The 19572-nt window shown below is 35.0% G+C and overlaps 1 protein-coding gene across 2 annotated transcripts in view; it reads left to right on the plus strand.

Annotated features, from left to right (window-relative positions):
- LOC143235356 (uncharacterized) overlaps positions 1–19572 on the plus strand; it is a 44760-nt gene that overhangs the window by 18026 nt on the left and 7162 nt on the right. For both annotated transcript variants that reach the window (XM_076473438.1, XM_076473439.1), the window contains 4 exons: positions 9730–9836; positions 11765–11795; positions 15750–15876; positions 19124–19208. In XM_076473438.1, the coding sequence (XP_076329553.1) occupies positions 9730–9836; positions 11765–11795; positions 15750–15876; positions 19124–19208 (350 nt within the window). The remainder of the gene's footprint in view (positions 1–9729; positions 9837–11764; positions 11796–15749; positions 15877–19123; positions 19209–19572) is intronic.

The raw sequence follows: 19572 nt of genomic DNA on the forward strand, positions 1-19572 counted from the left end.
ATACACTTACAACCAATACTGAGTCTTCTATCTGGTCTAGAACTGAGTATTTTATCAACAGTCCAGGTCTACGATGAACAAATTAATTCTGAGTTGATATTGTAACACCTCGCATCAGCTAGCTAGCTGTCTTTTCTTGGCTGGCCTCACACCGCTTCTAACCTGACTTTTTACCAATGAAGATATTTAATGCCCTCCTTGAAATATTAGCATCAGAAGATAATTCACTGAAGTTTGTAATGTTCGAAATCTATAAACGTTCGTGGACATATATCTGTAGTTTTCCAATTAGTAAACGATCATCACAATTACAGCTTCCGAGGCTTATAGTGTACTGACTGTAGCAGACCAACTATTCCATTACTATCTCTCGGCTAGCTTTTATACCTTGTTTTACCTTCATTTCCTTTTATGTATTTTCCTACATTTACTTTATTTTTACCTTTTTACCGGACGTTTGGCACAGATAGCGTAGCTGCTTTGTGCTATAAAACACTAAACCAACCAACCAGCTTTTATACCAATTAGACGAACAATCAACAATATTTAAAGACATGCAAGTGTTTTCGCAAAACCTTTATTTTTAATTCTTGCTCGGCCCGGCATGGCCAAGCGCGTAAGGCGTGCGACTCGTAATCTGAGGGTCTCGGGTTCGCATCCCGAGTCGCGCCAAACATGCTCGCCCTCCTAGCCGTGGAGACGTTATAATGTGACGGTTAATCCCACTCTTCGTTGGTAAAAGAGTAGCCCAAGAGTTGGCGGTGGGTGGTGATGACTAGTTGCCTTCCCTCTAGTATTACACTGCTAAATTAGGGACGGCTAGCACCGATAGCCCTCGAGTATCTTTGTGCGAAATTCAAAAACAAACAAACAAAATAATTCTTGCTCTCGAAAATCTTCTGCAAATTTAGAGAATAAGCGGGACTTGCGCATTACACATCCAACACGTCACATACACCAAGATGAAACAAACGCAGATATTAAAATAAATGTATAACAGTAAATCCGTTATAGTCTACAGACATATAACGCTAAACTCAGGTTCGAGTCTCCATAATGACACACAACAGATAGCCTAATGTCGCTTTGCTCTAAGATAAAATAAAGCATTAGAGGGGAAAACACAATAGAATATCTAACCAGCTGCCTTCCCTCTGGTATGTTACTGCTAAATTAGGGATGGCAGCGGCAGATAGCTCTCGTGTAGCTTTGCGTGAAATTCAAACTAAACCTAATTATATGATAATCTAAGGGTAATTATTAACTTTTTATACAGATATTTGTTATTATTTACTTATTTTTCAATCACTCGTTACCAATCATAGATAAATAATTTAGTAATTTGTCTTCAATAATAAGAAGCATCTCAGGAAGTGACCATTAATTTAAGATCGCACAAGCTGCTAACGCTGACAACGATGTAATCAGTTTAATTAACTTTGCGAGTTTTTTGTAATATAAAGATAAATATATGATATTTTGGTCTTTAGGATTTTTTTTTGTCGAGCTCAACTGAATTAAATACACGTGTGACTATTTTTGTGGTGAATATATTTATTCGTCTCTTCTCTTCATATTGATGACGTCATTAATTGTTTGTTTGTTTGTGTTCGGAATTTCGCACAAAGCTACTCGAGGGCTATCTGTGCTAGCCGTCCCTAATTTAGCACTGTAAGACCAGAGGGAAGGCAGCTAGTCATCACCCACCACCAACTCTTGGGCTACTCTTTTACCAACGAATAGTGGGATTGACTGTAACATTATAACGCACCCACGGCTGGGAGGGCGAGCATGTTTGGCGCGAACCCGCGACCCTCGGATTACGAGTCGCACGCCTGACGCGCTAGGCCATGTCAGGCCCATTAATAGTTACTTGACAAAATTTATTAATCACAGTAATACTTGTTAACGTTAATTCGTGAGAAAAGAATGCTCATCAGAGAACTATCGCGTATTAAAATAGAAATTTTCCTGACGTGTTCCATCACTTCGTTCTACAGAATTTTACCTCACTGTTGTTTTATATTGTTTTTCTCATTCACCGTAAGTTTACCAAATATTACTGAGGATATATGAAATATAAACATATTTATCCATTAGGTCTGAATAGATTAGTAAATGGATTCATCATGGCTCATTCACCGTAAGTGTACCAAATATTACTGAGGATATATGAAATATAAACATATTTATCCACTAGGTCTGAATAGATTAGCAATGGATTAATGATGTGGGAAACAGAATGATGGTGAAGAAGAAGACGGTTGAGTGAACATTTACAGTATTTGAATTTTGAGAACATACACATCATTTTCAGTGAAATCTCAAAATAGTGTTATAGAGATGTTAACTTCGCTATCATTTATCACTAATTAATTAATTATTAAGTAATGTGGTAAACGGAAGGATACAACAAAAAGAATAGTGTAAATATATCGCAAAACAGTTGTGTTTTGCTTTGTAAACTAGAATAATCTTAGGTGTAAAGAGGTTTGTGGAAAGCGTTAAGAGTCGGGCGGTTTTAAGCTGTGACGATAGTTTCTGTAATATTATGTAGAGTTCAAGGTCTGAAGATTCGTTAGTAGTGACAAAGAAATTGTTAAATGAATTTTGTAAACCGTGTGAACGAATGGCTGAGAATGAGGTTAGGCTTAACATAAGAACGGCTAACAAGAAGAATGTAGAGGCTTGAAATATCGGCTCGTTTTTTAATCCGCGTGTATGTAACATAGTACAGTTTTTTAATCCACGTGTATGTAACATAGTACAGTTTTTTAATCCGCGTGTGTGTAACATAGTACAGTTTTTAATCCGCGTGTATGTAACATAGTACAGTTTTTTAATCCGCGTGTATGTAACATAGTACAGTTTTTTAATCCACGTGTATGTAACATAGTACAGTTTTTTAATCCACGTGTATGTAACATAGTACAGTTTTTTAATCCACGTGTATGTAACATAGTACAGTTTTTAATCCACGTGTATGTAACATAGTACAGTTTTTAATCCACGTGTATGTAACATAGTACAGTTTTTTAATCCACGTGTATGTAACATAGTACAGTTTTTTAATCCACGTGTATGTAACATAGTACAGTTTTTTAATCCACGTGTATGTAACATAGTACAGTTTTTTAATCCACGTGTATGTAACATAGTACAAGTTTCGATATTCTAATGATACTCATACCGTAAATAAAATTCCTTTTAAAATTTTCAAAAAGTTTGTATTATTATTATTTTCCTCCAAGATGATAAGGCATAATGGGAAAAATGTGCATATTCTTGTTATTTCCCGGTTGTCAGTTTGATTGTACTCAATATTCAGTTACCTTGACTGTACTCAATATTCAGTTACCTGTGATGATAAACTCTAAGAATATGTGGTGTTCTGGTTAACCTATTACATATGAGATAAATTAAAACTTTCGAACCCGTTAGTTAGATAAGACATTGTGCTGTTAAAAGTAACCCATCCTTAAGGTGGGCCCGGCATGGCCAAGCGTGTTAAGGCGTACGACTCGTAATCTGAGGGTTGCGGGTTCGAATCCCCGTCGCGCCAAACATGCTCGCCTTTTCAGCCGTGGGGGCGTTATAATGTGACGGTCAATCCCACTATTCGTTGGTAAAAGAGTAGCCCAAGAGTTGGCGGTGGGTGGTGATGACTAGCTGCCTTCTCTCTAGTCTTACACTGCTAAATTAGGGACGGCTAGCACAGATAGCCCTCGAGTAGCTTTGTGCGAAATTCAAAAACAAACAAAACAAACAATCCTTAAGGTGATCAAAAGAAGGCGACGTCGACAAATAATGATTAACCGACTTGTAATTAATCGTACAAATATGTAAAACGTGGGAGGAACCGTGAGGTCTACTAGTTATTTTAAAGAGTCAGTTTCCTTGAATGTCAAGAAGAACACAGGAGTTGTCAGTAAATCGTGTTATTCAATAGTGGCTGCTGCTCCTTCTATCTATTTTTTTTTGTCCGTTTGCAACACATCTCAGTGCATCACGCTCGTAAAGAGAACCAAACATCTATTTAAAGCAACGTTTAGAAATGTTGGCGTAACGAGTATAATTTCGAAAGCTCGGGCTGGTCTTCTTTAGAAGCCCAACTTTAAAATATTATCTCTTAAACACGATGTAAAATAATCTTCGTGTATACTGTTATTAGAATATAATAACGCACGATTTTATGTGAACGAGTTTTTTGTTGTTTTAAATACAAAAATGCCAGATTTTATATATTTATAGTGGGTTAAACTCTGGACCAATTTAAAGGTAATAAGTACAACAGGAATGTTTAGGAAATGCTCCGATGTACTGACCAGCTATTGAGATTTGATGTATATTGGGCACAGTAATATTTTTGAGAGAGTAAGTTGAAATATTTTCTTTATTTGTTAATATTGTACAATACAGTTATGAGAATTGCTTTATTTCTCTCAATATCTGGTATTAAACTGTATAACAAAATTTTTACTTTTTCTTGCACCTGGGCAGAAAGTGTTATTTCCCAATTGTTTATGCCTAAAGTAAATGGAAAAGACCAATTTATCTCTTCAAACTTTGCTTTTGTGACCTGGCTAATGCAGTTTTCAAATTTACCCATTTCCCAGAATATTCCAGGTAGAGTAGCTGATAGAGAATTTTCTTGAACTTACAAGAATTTTCTAGAATGTTGTAGAACTTACGAGAACTTTCAAGAACGTTTTAGAATTTTCTAGAACTTTCCGTAGTAATTTAGTTCTAGCTGCCTAAGTGAACACATAGACCAATCTGATTTTATCAGAGATGGCATCAAGAAGGCGCAAGCATTCTCCAGACGCATTATGCTATGCATGTGACCAATTTATCAAGATGAGAGAGAAAAAGTACTCTGTGACAACATCTGTTAAAATGTGTGAAGCCAACAAGGCATATTTCGGCATGTCTGTCGGAGATCAAGACAAACCCTGGGGGCACCTCATTTTACCTGGGAACACTGCAAAAATACTCTAGAAGGTAAGACGGACAATTTTTACTTGCTTGATTAGTAAGATTTTATATTATACAATTTTTAGATTTTTTAAATTTTAAATATATTTTAATTTTTTTGTTTTAATAGTATAGAAAAATATCACATATAAATATTTTGCATGAATCTCTTAAACATTAGTTGTGGATGAAATAAATTTATTCTTCATAATAATTTTATTTTGATCTTTTGCAGGATGATACAGAGGGGAAAAGAGAGCCATGAAGTTCGCTATTACAAGAATTTGGCATGAACCCACTGACCACTCAAGCAATTGCTGCTTCTGCATGTTGGACCCTTCCAAACGTCGGGCTGGCAAGAATGCATCTGCTATCATGTATCCGGACCTACAATCATCCATCGCCCCCGTGCCACACTGCCCTGAGCTCCCTGTATCCACTCCACCAGAGAGAAAGCAGCCATCCTCAGAAGAGGGCAGCAAATCAGAAGAGGAGGTAGACGTTGAGGATCCAGATTACAATTTCAGAGGTGCAGAAACCCATACTACGCCAACCAAAGTGACCTCAATGACTTGATCAGAGATCTTGGTCTAACAAAGTCGAATACCGAGACTATATTTGGAGACTGATACGTGAAAGTGACTTACATTACAGTCGCAAATCTCGAAAAGCTACTCACTTCTAAACATTTTTGTTCATTTTTGTATAACTTTAAATACATGTACGTCTTGATTCATATGTTGTTTTATTCAGACCTTATGTTAATGAAAATGTGCAAATTTGTCCGTTTTTACATAGAAAATAGGTTAATTTCTAAATTTTATTATCCAGGTCACAAAAGCAAGTTTGAAAGGGAATAATGGCCATTTTCTGTATTTTTACAACATAAGCAATTAAGAAATAACACATACTATCCGAGAACAAAATTTGTGTTACGTAGTGTTATTCAAGCAGAAAACTACGTAAGAGCTAGTTGTAATAGAAGTTCCTAATTATAAACTGATAGAACAGAGATAAGGCAACTTGTTGACGTTTATTTGGTGTGTCTGCGGTAAATTTAAGAAGTTATAACGCTAAAATCTGGGGTTAGATTCCTTGTGGTGGACATATACGATATTCCAAAGACTAACTTTGTACTAAGACAACAATGAGAAAAGCTGGTCAAATACACACACCACTAACTTCTGAGATAATATTTTTTTAAATTTGATAGTGGAATTTGACTGTTACTCTTATGACGCACGCTCAGGCTTAACTGTGGAGCACGTGTTTTTCGTTAGCAAGTCGTGAATCTCTTGCATCTTGCTAAAGACAAATAGGTAACTAAATTTAGGCACAATGTTTAATGTTGAGCGAGAAATATAATCATAAAACCATGTACTAAGCTACCCAGCAATATATGCATCTAAACTGAATATAATTATTTCTGTGAACTGAAGTTGTTAGCATTCTGGACTGTGGATCTAAAATTAGACGACTTCTGATAAAAAATTACGTTATGCACATTTGGGGCATAGGTACGCTGTAAGAGTGACGTGTTAAAGCCCACTATTAAATTGTAGCGTCCCAGCATGGCCAGGTGGTTAGGGTAAATGTACCGATAAAAGTATAACTAATAGGTTTATATCGAAGTTAAGAAAACTTTCGACTTTGTCATCATTGGTGTCTAACCGTAAGGTCGCTTGCCTCGCAATCTGGGGGTCACAGGTTCAAATCACCGTCACATCAAACATTCTCGTCCTTTCAGCTGGGGGGCGTTACAAGTGACAGTCAGTTCCACTTTTCGTTGGCAAAAAGAGTAGCCCTAGAGTTGACAGTGGGTAGTGATGACTAGTTGCCTTCCCACTAGTCTTTCAGTGCTAAATAAGGGAAGGCCTAGTGCAGATAGCCCTCGTGTAGCTTTGTGTGAAATTCAGTACTTATTTTCTTATAGTGTGTTTCTTCATAACTTGCACATATAGTATTATTATTACTAGTCTGATATTTAGATAAGGATAATCTGAAATACACTTTGATAAGGTGGTTTATCTCTCCCATCCTTTCGGACGATGACGAAATGTTCACCTACCTTTGCGCAAACAAAATATACGGTGTCGTCGTCGCTATTTTAGTATGGAAATTAACTTTTTTAATTTTAAACTAATATGTACCAAAACGTTGGAATAATTTTGTTTGTCGTCAAATTATACTATAAAAGAAGAAAAATAAAACATAAGGTTATCCAAATTTTCTATTCTGTGTTGAATTTCAAAATTAAATGCAAGAATAACGACATTTCATGATATATAAATTACAAGTGAAATCCGCAGTTGGCAACATGCCAATTGTTGCGTGCTTTTCAGAGAAACCTGGCGTGTTAAGCCAAGTCGTGACCAAACGATAAACTTCTCAGCCTGAGTACGTTGACTGAGACGTTCTGAAAAGTATACATTGCGATCATGCATCAGTGTTGAAATATAGTATTTTTAAACTTTTAGGTGCTTTTCTTTTTGTGTCTTTCTTTTGTCGATGTTACAGGAGTCTTAAATTATTTTCAAACTAGAGAGATAACTCGGTACAGAGCATTCATACTCGGCTCGGTGGACTTAGCAGATAGCCCGATGTGACTTTGCTGCTATAAGAAAACACACACACACACACACACACATCATATTCGTCTCCTAAAAAATACGAAAACACGTGTGCGTATGTCCGTTGTTATCAATTAATGCTGACCACGTTTGGCATGACAATGATATTCTACATATGTCCATCAATTTTCATCATAATCTGGTCATTTTTGATTGAGTTGTAGAAAAAAATTGTGAAAAATGGGTTCCCATGTTAACAGATTGTTTTTTGTTTGGTAACCTTTATTTTTATCTTGACCCTCCAAGTACTAACCACTTCCAAGTTGTGTCATAGTCGACATGTTTACCAATTTTCGTACAAATTCTTTCAGACGTTTTCCATCTAGAAATCTTGCTGACAAGCTCGTGCACACACACACACACACACACACACACAGGGATGGAAACATAATCTCCGTCTACCATCGATAGCGGAAGTAAAAATGTTAATATATTTATTTTTTATACGGTGTAAGTGCCCCATTTATAAATTACTGTGGATGAGATATTACAAACCATTTGTGTATCAGAAAAATAAACTTTTGTTCAGTCTGGTTGTTATTATTAACATTTTATTTCTCTGTCACACTACAATTTTTCCAAAGAAATACGGGAAGGTAAAGTTAGTTTTTGGACTAGCACCCTTGGTATCTACTGAGGACTTCTCTGGTTCATGAAGGAAGTTACTGAAGAGGACTGTTTGTCATGAGATCAAGGTCCTCGTAAGGATGATGGTGTTTTAAATGACTGACACACCTCCAACACACTGAGCATGGGTTTTGAATTGCCAAAAGAAAAAAAACCCAAACTGTATGCAGTAATAGCAGGCATGATGTGGTCTGGTGGAAAGGGTGCCCCATTTATGAATCCAATGATTCATGGTTTGCAACCCATTGCCACAATAAAAAAATGTCCTTTGCACTGTTGGGCCATAGATGTTCTTTAAGAGTGACAGTCAGATCCCATAAATTTAAAGAGGATCAGTCTCAGCAGTAACATGTATTCTTTGTGATTGTGTAGATTTTTTGAAAATGTGACTAACATCAATTACTTCTTGTTCCTTACTTCTACGTGTCACTGTAAATTGTTTAATAAATAATATGTTGGCACAATATCATGAAACATTCACACAGATGTACTTTTCTTTGATTTTGTTGCATGGAAAATGTTAGAAGTCATAAAGAAGGAAAACCCGTGCTTCCAAATTTTTAAATGCTTCAGATATGGGTTTTAAATTATTATGTAAGCTATAATTAAGTGGATTTTTCTAAACAGCACATTGTAGTTATAATATTTAGAAAATAATTTAAATCTGTTCAACTAAGTTTTCAGATGCAAATCAAGTAATTTATTTAGCAAAGTTGAATGACACTTGTATGCAGATAAAAGATTAAAAACACACATGTTGATCTAATGCACAGTAAAGTATGGTTTATACACCATTATACACTTACAATATTCTCAGGAGGAACTCAGCCCCATATCTAAGTCTTGAAACTGCTACTTATGGGAGAATAGGTTTATTTCTGTACACTGTTTCCTTTATGACAGTGATACATGATCACGTACAACATTTAAGATACAAAGCTACAATCATATTGTGCTATTAGAAATGAAATACTGTATGGAAATAAATCTGTTGTCCCACAAGTAGCTGTTTTGTAACTTCTAACTGTTTAGAAGTGGGTACTTCTTAAAAACCTAAGTTATTAATACCAATAAATATTGTGTATTTTTTATTATTTAATTTAACTTTATCTCGGATACTGTTCAGTTACAATGAATGAGGGAACAGAATGGCTATAGAATTACAATTAATTAATTAATTATTCACTAGTGTACTGGGAAAAAAAACAACTTGTGTTAGCGTGATTAATTATGTTTTATGAATTTGTTTTTTTCTTCTATTGAGAGCAAGTGACTTTTTTTTTTAAAACTGGAAAATAAATATGTTAATGTAAATAAATGATTAACATAAGTGTTAAAAGTTGTTTTTTCCCTAAGATTACTGTGATGAGATGATTCAGGACTGAGTTAATGTTAATACATAAATGAATTTTGGTGTAATTATATTATTGTTTACATTTTTTTGTCAGGAGCAGTAACATATCAGATAAAGTTTATGCTATCTTTTTATATTTTTTAGGTTGATTGTTTCTTATAGTGCACATTTCTACTCACTGTTGGCTCTTTCTACATTGGCAGCATTTCTGTACAAAACTTGGGTAAATTGGATCTGGCCTGAGATAAGGGGTGAGTAACAGACATTCCTCTGTTTTGCAGACATGTAAAGATGATCCTTTAATGTGTAATACTTTGCTAAATTGGATCTGAGTTGAGTTAAAGGATCAAGTAATAGATATTTTTTTTCCCTATTTGCACTTATATGGAGATAATTCTTTCCAATATAAGGCTTAAGCAAATTGAATATAGATATGATGGTGAGAAATAGGTATTTCCACTTCCTTATTTTCTAAAAATAAATAATTTTTGTTTGTATAAATTTAAACCTGATTGAATCTTTGCAGAGAAAGAGTTAACTCGTATAATATAGTTCTTGTGATAAATTTTTTTTCACATAAGACATAGGTGATTTTAGTCTGTTGTTGGTGTAGGAGATGGACAGTAAAAACAGTCCTTGTGGTCTTAATATTTAACTTTGGGAGAATCTTTTCAAAGAAGGAAGTTGGAAACCTTAACTTTAAGAAAAAGGTTAACAGTTAAGTATTCAGATTCTCTTTCAGGAATCTATTTATGTTTATATTTTGAATAGTCACTGCTATTAGGCCTTGGAAGGCCAAGGCCATTCACATTACAGGCAGTGTCAATTTTTGAATAAGGCTGTCCACACTTCTAATGATGCCAATATTGGTAACTGAAAGAGTAGATAACTGATATCCTGAAAATGCTGGTTTTTCTCACTTTGGCTTTCTGCAAGTATGATAAAATCTTGTGAGATTCAGAGTTGAATTAAATTATGAGCTTTCTTGACCAGTATAAAAGTAAGATTTATTTTAAAACTAGTCAACAGTACCATGCGTAAAATCCCCATACTTAAAGATAATCCCATAAACAGTGGTTACCTTCACTTCTGGGTATTTTGGTGGATCTGTTTAACCTGTTGACTGCCAAGTATTTCAGCTGCTACAATACAACTCTAATGCTTCTTCATTTTGTAACTTTTTTCGTGACGCCATTTTGGATCAAAAGTGAAACAATTTGTAAGTAGGTCAAATGCACGTATGGTGCTGACATCTAGCGTTGAAGGTAGGTATTATTGTGAAGGAATCAACTCGTTCGTGGCACTATGTTACCAATCAGCTTGGATGAGTTATCTCGTCTACGACGTTGAACAGGTTAAGCCTACTGTTGAGAAACTGAAACTTATGATCAGTCATTGTGCAATTGTTTGTTAACTCATTTGTATTGAATAATATTTAATACTTAACATTTGATAATCAAGCAAGTGTATGAGTTAATGTTCCTGTGTTTAGACTGGTGTAAGAATATGAACATTGCAAAACCAACAGCAGGAGTTTAACATTATGTAAAGATCTTAAACCATTTGAGTATTCGACATAATTTATTTCTGATGTTGCATCTCAATTAATCCTGAACCAGTTTTTGAAAACCCTTTTAGCTCTCTACTGTTTTTATTGAACGTAAATAAAAACTGGATCTTTTATTGAAAAATAAACTGATTTCTTCTTTTGTAAAATGACTTTTTTGTTACTTTTTTTGAATAAACACCCAAAATGCAATGAGCAAAATTTATAATTTATAGTAAAGCACAAAATTTGTTCATTCTTAATAACTTGGAATGTTGTGAGTTTCATGTTGACGTTGATGCTGTTACGTATAGAAGTATACAAAATAGTTGAATGTAGGGTTTTATAGATAAAATAAACAGTTATAAAGCTCAGAATCAAGGCTTATACAGTTTTATGGCACAACCAGGCCCCATCTACGTTTTACCATGTAAATCTTTTTCATTGAAATATTTTTCAAATGCTAAGTAATCTGTTTTTTTTTGCATTCCACATTAGATAAATTCACATTTAAAAACTTTCTTACTGTATGTTACTGTATGTGTAAAGTTTTTATTATATATTTTATCACTTTATACCATTTATGATGTCTTTAAAAATTCAAAAATAATGACTGTTAAGTTTTCTTTTTAGTGACATCTAGTGAAGACAAAGATATGGAGGAGTAAGTAATTAACCATTTTAATAAAATAATTTTAAAAAATGTTGTATTATTCATAATATGTCAGCCTAGTTGTACTAAATGTAAATGTAAGTATGGATGTAATTTGTATAACTTTATTGGCATCAGTGGCATATGTCCTGTATTAATAACATTTATATCTTATTTTATTTCTAAATCGACAGATGGTTGACTTGGAATAAGCAAATCAACAAGCCATGTGACAGTCACAGCTGATATAAAATCCACATGGAACAGGATATATCAGAACTTTGTTTTATGTTTCATTAGTAATGTGATTCCACCAGTATTTATAATTTCTGGGAAAGTAGATAACAGCTGTTTATAATGCAAAATATTCATATACTCTGGTCATAAAGATGTGATCAGATCAGGGATTTAGAAATTACAAAACAAGGATATCTCTTTTACTTAATGGCATTAAAAAACAAAATAATATGAATCAATTTGGGGAATTGCAACAAGTTCTACTCCATCAGCATGTTATAAGCAAAGTTTAGTGTTTTGTAACAGGTGAGAATTCAAAATCACAAAGGTAAAAAAAAACATATTGGTTCAGTCATCATAAACCTTAAGCAGCTGGAGGATGAAATAGGTTTTCATGTTATTCCATACAAAGACATACCAGTCAAGTTACTTGTCCAATTACTCTGTTAAAACAGGCACTAATAAACTGTCGTCCTCTTACACTAGATGCCTTATGGAGAGCATGCAGAGAGGAGTGTGCTTTAGAAATGACAACTTTATGATAGAGTTTCTTTTCAGTAGAAATTACACTGTAGGACTGTTGTCATGATACGTGGTCATGAGATAGAGCATGTCTAGACAAAAATGACTTGGGCTGTAATAGTATGGTGAGTTTCTAAAACAATTGTAATATAACATGTTTGATCTCAGTGTTTGGTTCTGTTAAGACATTCTCATTAGGTAGTATTTGATTCTAAAAATATAGAATAATAGGATGTATTGGAGATAAAGACAAGATCAAACATTAATTAAAATCATTGGTTTATTTTAGAAAAAAGAAATAAGGTATTTAGAGAGAGAGTAAGTTGATTAGAAAGAAGGAATATTTAATCTCTGCTATTGGCTGTTTATTTGTTTGAACCTTCAGTCCAGAGCAATCCTGTTTTTGTATTTTGATCATTTAGAATCCCTGAAGACTGTTGTTATCAAGATGTTATGCAAGTGATTTGATTTGTCAACATAAAACACGATTCCTCTGATCTCTTTATCAGATCTACAGGATTGTTTAAATAAAGATGTTTTGTGTTTGAAGTAGTATCAGCAATCAGGGGTACAGGAACTGGGGATATAACTGTTCCTCCCCTCTCCCAGGTGTGTGAATAACTGTTCCTCCCCTCTCCCAGGTGTGTGAATAACTGTTCCTCCCCTCTCCCAGGTGTGTGAATAATTGTTCCTCCCCTCTCCCAGGTGTGTGAATAATTGTTCCTCCCTCTCCCAGGCGTGTGAATAATTGTTCCTCCCCTCTCCCAGGCGTGTGAATAATTGTTCCTCCCTCTCCCAGGCGTGTGAATAACTGTTCCTCCCCCAGGCCTCCCAGGCGTGTGAATAACTGTTCCTCCCTCTCCCAGGCGTGTGAATAAGTGAATGTTCCTCCTCTCCTCCCAGGCGTGTGAATAGCTGTTCCTCCCCTCTCCCAGGCGTGTGAATAGCTGTTCCTCCCCTCTCCCAGGCGTGTGAATAACTGTTCCTCCCCTCTCCCAGGCGTGTGAATAACTGTTCCTCCCCTCTCCCAGGTGTGTGAATAATTGTTCCTCCCCTCTCCCAGGTGTGTGAATAATTGTTCCTCCCCTCTCCCAGGCGTGTGAATAATTGTTCCTCCCCTCTCCCAGGCGTGTGAATAATTGTTCCTCCCCTCTCCCAGGCGTGTGAATAACTGTTCCTCCCCTCTCCCAGGCGTGTGAATAACTGTTCCTCCCCTCTCCCAGGTGTGTGAATATCTGTTCCTCCCTTCTCCCAGGTGCGTGAATAACTGTTCCTCCCCTCTCCCAGGTGTGTGAATAATTGTTCCTCCCCTCTCCCAGGTGTTTGAATAATTGTTCCTCCCTCTCCCAGGCGTGTGAATAACTGTTCCTCCCTCTCCCAGGCGTGTGAATAACTGTTCCTCCCTCTCCCAGGCGTGTGAATAACTGTTCCTCCCTCTCCCAGGTGTGTGAATAACTGTTCCTCCCTCTCCCAGGTGTGAATATCTGTTCCTCCCTCTCCCAGGTGTGTGAATAACTGTTCCTCCCCTCTCCCAGGTGCTGTGAATAACTGTTCCTCCCCTCTCCCAGGTGCGTGAATAATTGTTCCTCCCCTCTCCCAGGTGTGTGAATAATTGTTCCTCCCCTCTCCCAGGCGTGTGAATAACTGTTCCTCCCCTCTCCCAGGCGTGTGAATAACTGTTCCTCCCCTCTCCCAGGCGTGTGAATAACTGTTCCTCCCCTCTCCCAGGCGTGTGAATAACTGTTCCTCCCCTCTCCCAGGCGTGTGAATAACTGTTCCTCCCCTCTCCCAGGCGTGAATAACTGTTCCTCCCCTCTCCCAGGTGCGTGAATAACTGTTCCTCCCCTCTCCCAGGTGCGTGAATAACTGTTTCTCTCTTCTCCCAGGTGTGTGAATAACTGTTCCTCTCCTCTCCCAGGTGTTTGAATAATTGTTCCTCTCTTCTCCCAGGTGTGTGTAAAGTATAAAAAACAGTGCTCACCTTTAGGTACAGGAATGTCTGTGAGGACCAAAATAACAAAAAAGTCCATTTAGGAATTATAAATTCTCATTTGCCAACCTTTTCAATTATGTATATATATAAAATCTAATGTTTCAAATTACTCTGAAACAATACCATTTATATGTAAGTCTTAATATAAGATGACGAAAACCCTGTAACCCAAGTGCTTTCAAAAGGCAGACTTTTGCAGGGTTTTTGTTATTTTGTATTAAGACTTATTGAAGCTACACTTATGCATGACATCTGAAAATTAATTTCCCTCCCTGGCAGAAAGAAAATCCTGTACCATTCTCATCTGTTTACTTTTTGCAAACTTACTTTCTGTTTATATTTGTACTTCCTCATCAGAGATTGAGTAACCTCTGGTATTTCTCTTCCCCAGCTGAAATAGCCTGGCATTAATCCATTCAGCATTTGATCATATGATGCATATCTGGCAGGTAGCCAGCTGTGCAGCTTTGGTTGAAAGGGTAGATTTCAACAGAGGTAAAGTTATGTGGAGAGGCAGGAATACAGATAGACCAAATGTTAGTACAGCAGGGATAAAAAACAAACAACAGAAACACTTACTAGTCTGCCACCAATAGTTTCATCAAGCATTAGCAGTTTCTTAAAATGTTGCAAACTTTAGCCATGCAGTAAAATACTGGAAAGAGTAAGATTTATTAGTTTTGCGTGCTACATATTTCGTGTCGATGTTAATAGCGTTATTAATTAATGGCTCATGTAAATGTTTGGTTCAGGACCAGGTCTGAATTATACTCTTTCAAGAAACTACTTCCTGCAAGGCAAAACAGTATAAACTGAAGACACCCATTCTTCCCTTGAAAATATTTAAAGAAAAACAAGAGAGAGAAAATAATTTCGTTTTTCTTTTTTTGTTATTCTTTTAAAGAATGTAGAATAAACAGGACAGGGTAAAGATGACACGAGTAGAATCGTTTATGGTTAGAAGGAAGGATAATGGATAGACTGCTAAAGAAAAAAATAATAATAAAACATCAGATGGAGAACATTTAGAGAAGAAAATATTTTAGAGCAAGTAATAGATGGAAGTATTACTGAAAGAAGGGTAAGGAAGTAGTAATTATAAATAGTAATTATAGGGTTAAAAACCAGTGACTTTTTTAAATTTTGTTATTTCACATTAACAGTCTTCCTAATGACAAAACCACAATTAACCTTCCCTCTCGTACAATTTCTAGATGGACGCCTGTCCACCCACAAGTATATAGTGTTCCTGAACTCTCTCGATATCTTACTGAATGGTGGTCATCATGTGAAATATGGCTTCACTGGTATTGGCAGCTAAGACAGGATTATCCGGGAGTGGTAAGCCTAACTAGATCACATTAGTAAAGATCACAACCCAAAAACATTATCATTGTGAGATACTTTAACCTTTTCTTATCTACTGCATAGTGACAAAATCTGGAAAATAAATTGCTATGTTTACTTATGTTTATCTTTTCACAGATTAATTTCTCTTCTGGTTACTTGAGACATATGAACTCTGTTTACAAGCTTATTTGTGAAGCAGGTCAAGATAAATTATTATTTGTTTGTAAAGTTACAGAAGTTTTGTTAGTTTATTAACATCTTGAAAATAAAAACGGGACAAACTACAACGAATTCAACTGTATGTTTTGAATAATTTGAAAGAAGTATGTTTTTCTGTAATTGTTAATGGTACTGTATTAAGATTTTATTCAGGTACCTCTCATGTATCTGTGATATTTAATGTTACAGCACTTGGTGAAAGTATTTGAGGACTGCACTTTTCAACTCATTTTAGAAAGTAATTGCGTTTGTTAAATCTGTGGATAGGTTAGTATTCACTGACCATCAGTTTCTTTTAGGCTTTCATGGCCAGGTGGATAAGGCACTTGATTCGTAATCTGATGGTCGTGAATTAGAATCCCTGTAACACCAAACATGCTTGCCCTTTCAGCTGCGAGGGCATCATAAAGTGATGATCAATCCTACTATTCGTTAGTAAAAGAGTAGCCCAAGAGTTGACTGTGGGTGGTGATGACTAGTTGCCTTCCTTCTGGTCTTGCACTGCAAAATTAGGAACAGTTAGTGCAGATAGCCCCCGTGTAGCTTTGCGCAAAATTCCAAACGAACCAAACCAGTTTCTTTTCCTCTCTATCTTTACTGGTCATCAAGCTTATAAAGTTGGTAAGTTTTTGTAATAGTTATAAGATACCAGAAAGTCTTCTCTTCCATTTCAAATGTCTCTTCAAGTTTTATATTTGTTAGACAGTGTAATATAATATTCTGGAGTTTCTTTTTTTCTGCTGGCATATTCTATTTTGATGTAAAATTCAGTGTTACTGTTTTTGGACTGGTGTTTGACCACACCATTATGAATGTACTGAAGAATTAGTTACCATGATAACTGTGTTGCCATTACAAATTTTGGGTGTATTTGGACATGTCACGTTGGGAAGTTTTTGTAATATATCTATTTACTGACTTGTTTTTAATGTAACAAATAGAGAGGAGAAATATTTATACAGTTACACATACATGTTAAGAAATGCTTAACTAAAATATGTCCAGAGGTTTTTTAGAGAAGTGTGAAAAATTATTTGAGACAGAAGTCATAAAGAAGACTTGCTTATTGGAATATGACTTAATTAGAAATTAGTTTTTATTACTTATACTTAAATATTATTATTAATATTAGACTTGTTATGCATTACATGTTACTTACCATGTGTAATGTTTGTGTGAAATTACTTTAGATTTTGACATATAAGAACTTGGGTGAGAGAGAAAATTATTCCCTTGTTTCAATATACAATCATTTAAGGAAACTTGTGAATTTTACTGAGCTATCAGTAATGGTTCATTTTCTCATTATTTCAAGATAGTTGTTTTTGTTTGTTTATTAAACATAAAGCTACACAAAGGTCTATCTGTGCTCTGCCCCATACAGGTATTTAAATCCAGTTTCTAGCAGTGTAAGTCTGCAGACATACCACTATGCCAATGGGGGCTTTTCAGGATAGAGGTATTTTAAATTTCACACTATGAAACGTTAAGTTTCTATAAATTATTTATTTTAAAAAATCCTTTATTTTACTCATTTGCATGTTTCTAGAGGAAGAGAGATAGATACTGTAGTGATGTCAACCTGTTTCTTGTTACAAAAACAGGTTTGTTTTTTCCACATTTTCCTCAATTTGTTTATTGTGACTTTATGTGAGAAATGTGTTTAGAGAAGTAGCATGCATATTTATCTTTTATTTCTTTCTCAACAAGTTATTGCCCAATAAGATTTTTTTGGTATTAGAGCTTATTGGTTGAACTTAATAATGAGAAACAAAAAATGTTTACGAAGCATAATATATAACACTGTAAATGTTAGTGTTTCACAGGCTCTCTCCGAAGTAGTATATATGGTGCATAACACTTTAAATATTACAGGTTTTTTCCCCAATATTTCACTGGATTTTGGTATTTAACCTTACATGCATGGGTGGGATCCAGATGTGCATTCCAGAATTTTTCACGTAGTGACATTTATAGTGGTATTATATATTTAATATCAGAGTTATCAGCTGTTCGTTTTTACCAATATTGTTGATTTAGCAACAACTCGTGGTAGAAGAGAGTGAATATCAGATACAGTGTACAGGGATACTGAAAGAATTGTGGATATCTATTTCAGAGGTTCTACAGGTTTTGTAAATATAATATACAAATTGTGCGATGGAATAAAAGTAATTTTATTTTCCACACGAACATTGTCCTACATTTTGACTTCTAAACGTTTGGGTCAGAAAGACGTAAGTAATTCACAGACATATCTTGAGTACAAATACTTTATTAACATATGATTTTTGGCGTATAACAGGCTTATAAGTTTTGCTAAAATTTGCCACATTTTTTGGAGATACATAAAGTAATTACAAATTAATACCCAATATTCTTTTTTAAGTGTTGTCTCAGTCCCTCCAGCCGAGCCCATGTATGTTGAGTTAAAGAATAATCCTCGTTCTTTGTTTGAGATCTCCACCATGGTACACATTCATGCTGTATCTACTTGTTTCTGACTTGTCTATAATTAGCTTTAATTGTTAATGAATGTTGATTATGTCAATAAAAAAAAGACATCAGGCTATGTGACAAGCATTAATAAAAAACTTTCTCTTCAGTAACAGTTTGTTTACATTTCAGATAACTGCTGAAATCTTCAATAAGTTTAAAATAAAAGAAATTGCAAGTTACACTACAAACTGTGTAAATAGGTCTTTGCCACTGCCTATAGATACTTTGTTTATTGAACATAATGTGCTTTATATTGTTTGATAAGTTGTTATTTATAAGCCTTATGTGATTCACTTTATGACCATTCTGTGTTTTACCAAATTCACATATGACAGAGCACTACTAGGGTAACATAAAACATTATTTGTGGTTTCAGATAATACAAAAAGAGTAAAACCTGTGTGGGAAGAGATAGAATTACATGTAAGAGATTTCATTTGTTTTCAGATATTTTGTTTCCTATAGTACTTGAGAGGTGTAAAGTTGTTAATAAGTTGTGAATTTCTGTTTTCTGTGATAGTTCTGTATCCTGACCTGTAGCTTATTGGGTTTTCTAGCCCTGATTGGTCACATCTTTCCTGGAATTGTCATTTCATATGCAGTATGTAAGTGAATTAGTAAATACCATATAAAGATGTAGCAACAGGCTGTAATATACATTGTTGTTTTAGTTTATATGATACTTTGAAAATCTTGTGTCTGTTATCTGTATATTTTAGTGTAAAAATAAAATTTCTAACCATCACTGAGAACAGGATATAGTACACCTCTGATGAGACTAGTGTTTGAAACATAAAAGTAATAACATTATGATGGAAGATAAGTGCTGTGACAAATACAATATGGGTGTGAAATATAGTACATAGAAAGGAAATTAAAGTTGTGAGAGAAATAAAATTTCTTCAGAGGTGTGTTTAAAATTTATAATGTTCATTTAAATATAGTCTCATGATGCCCTCTACCAATACA

The sequence above is a fragment of the Tachypleus tridentatus genome, chromosome 12, assembly GCF_004210375.1.
Source record: "Tachypleus tridentatus isolate NWPU-2018 chromosome 12, ASM421037v1, whole genome shotgun sequence".
Lineage (NCBI taxonomy): Eukaryota > Metazoa > Arthropoda > Merostomata > Xiphosura > Limulidae > Tachypleus > Tachypleus tridentatus.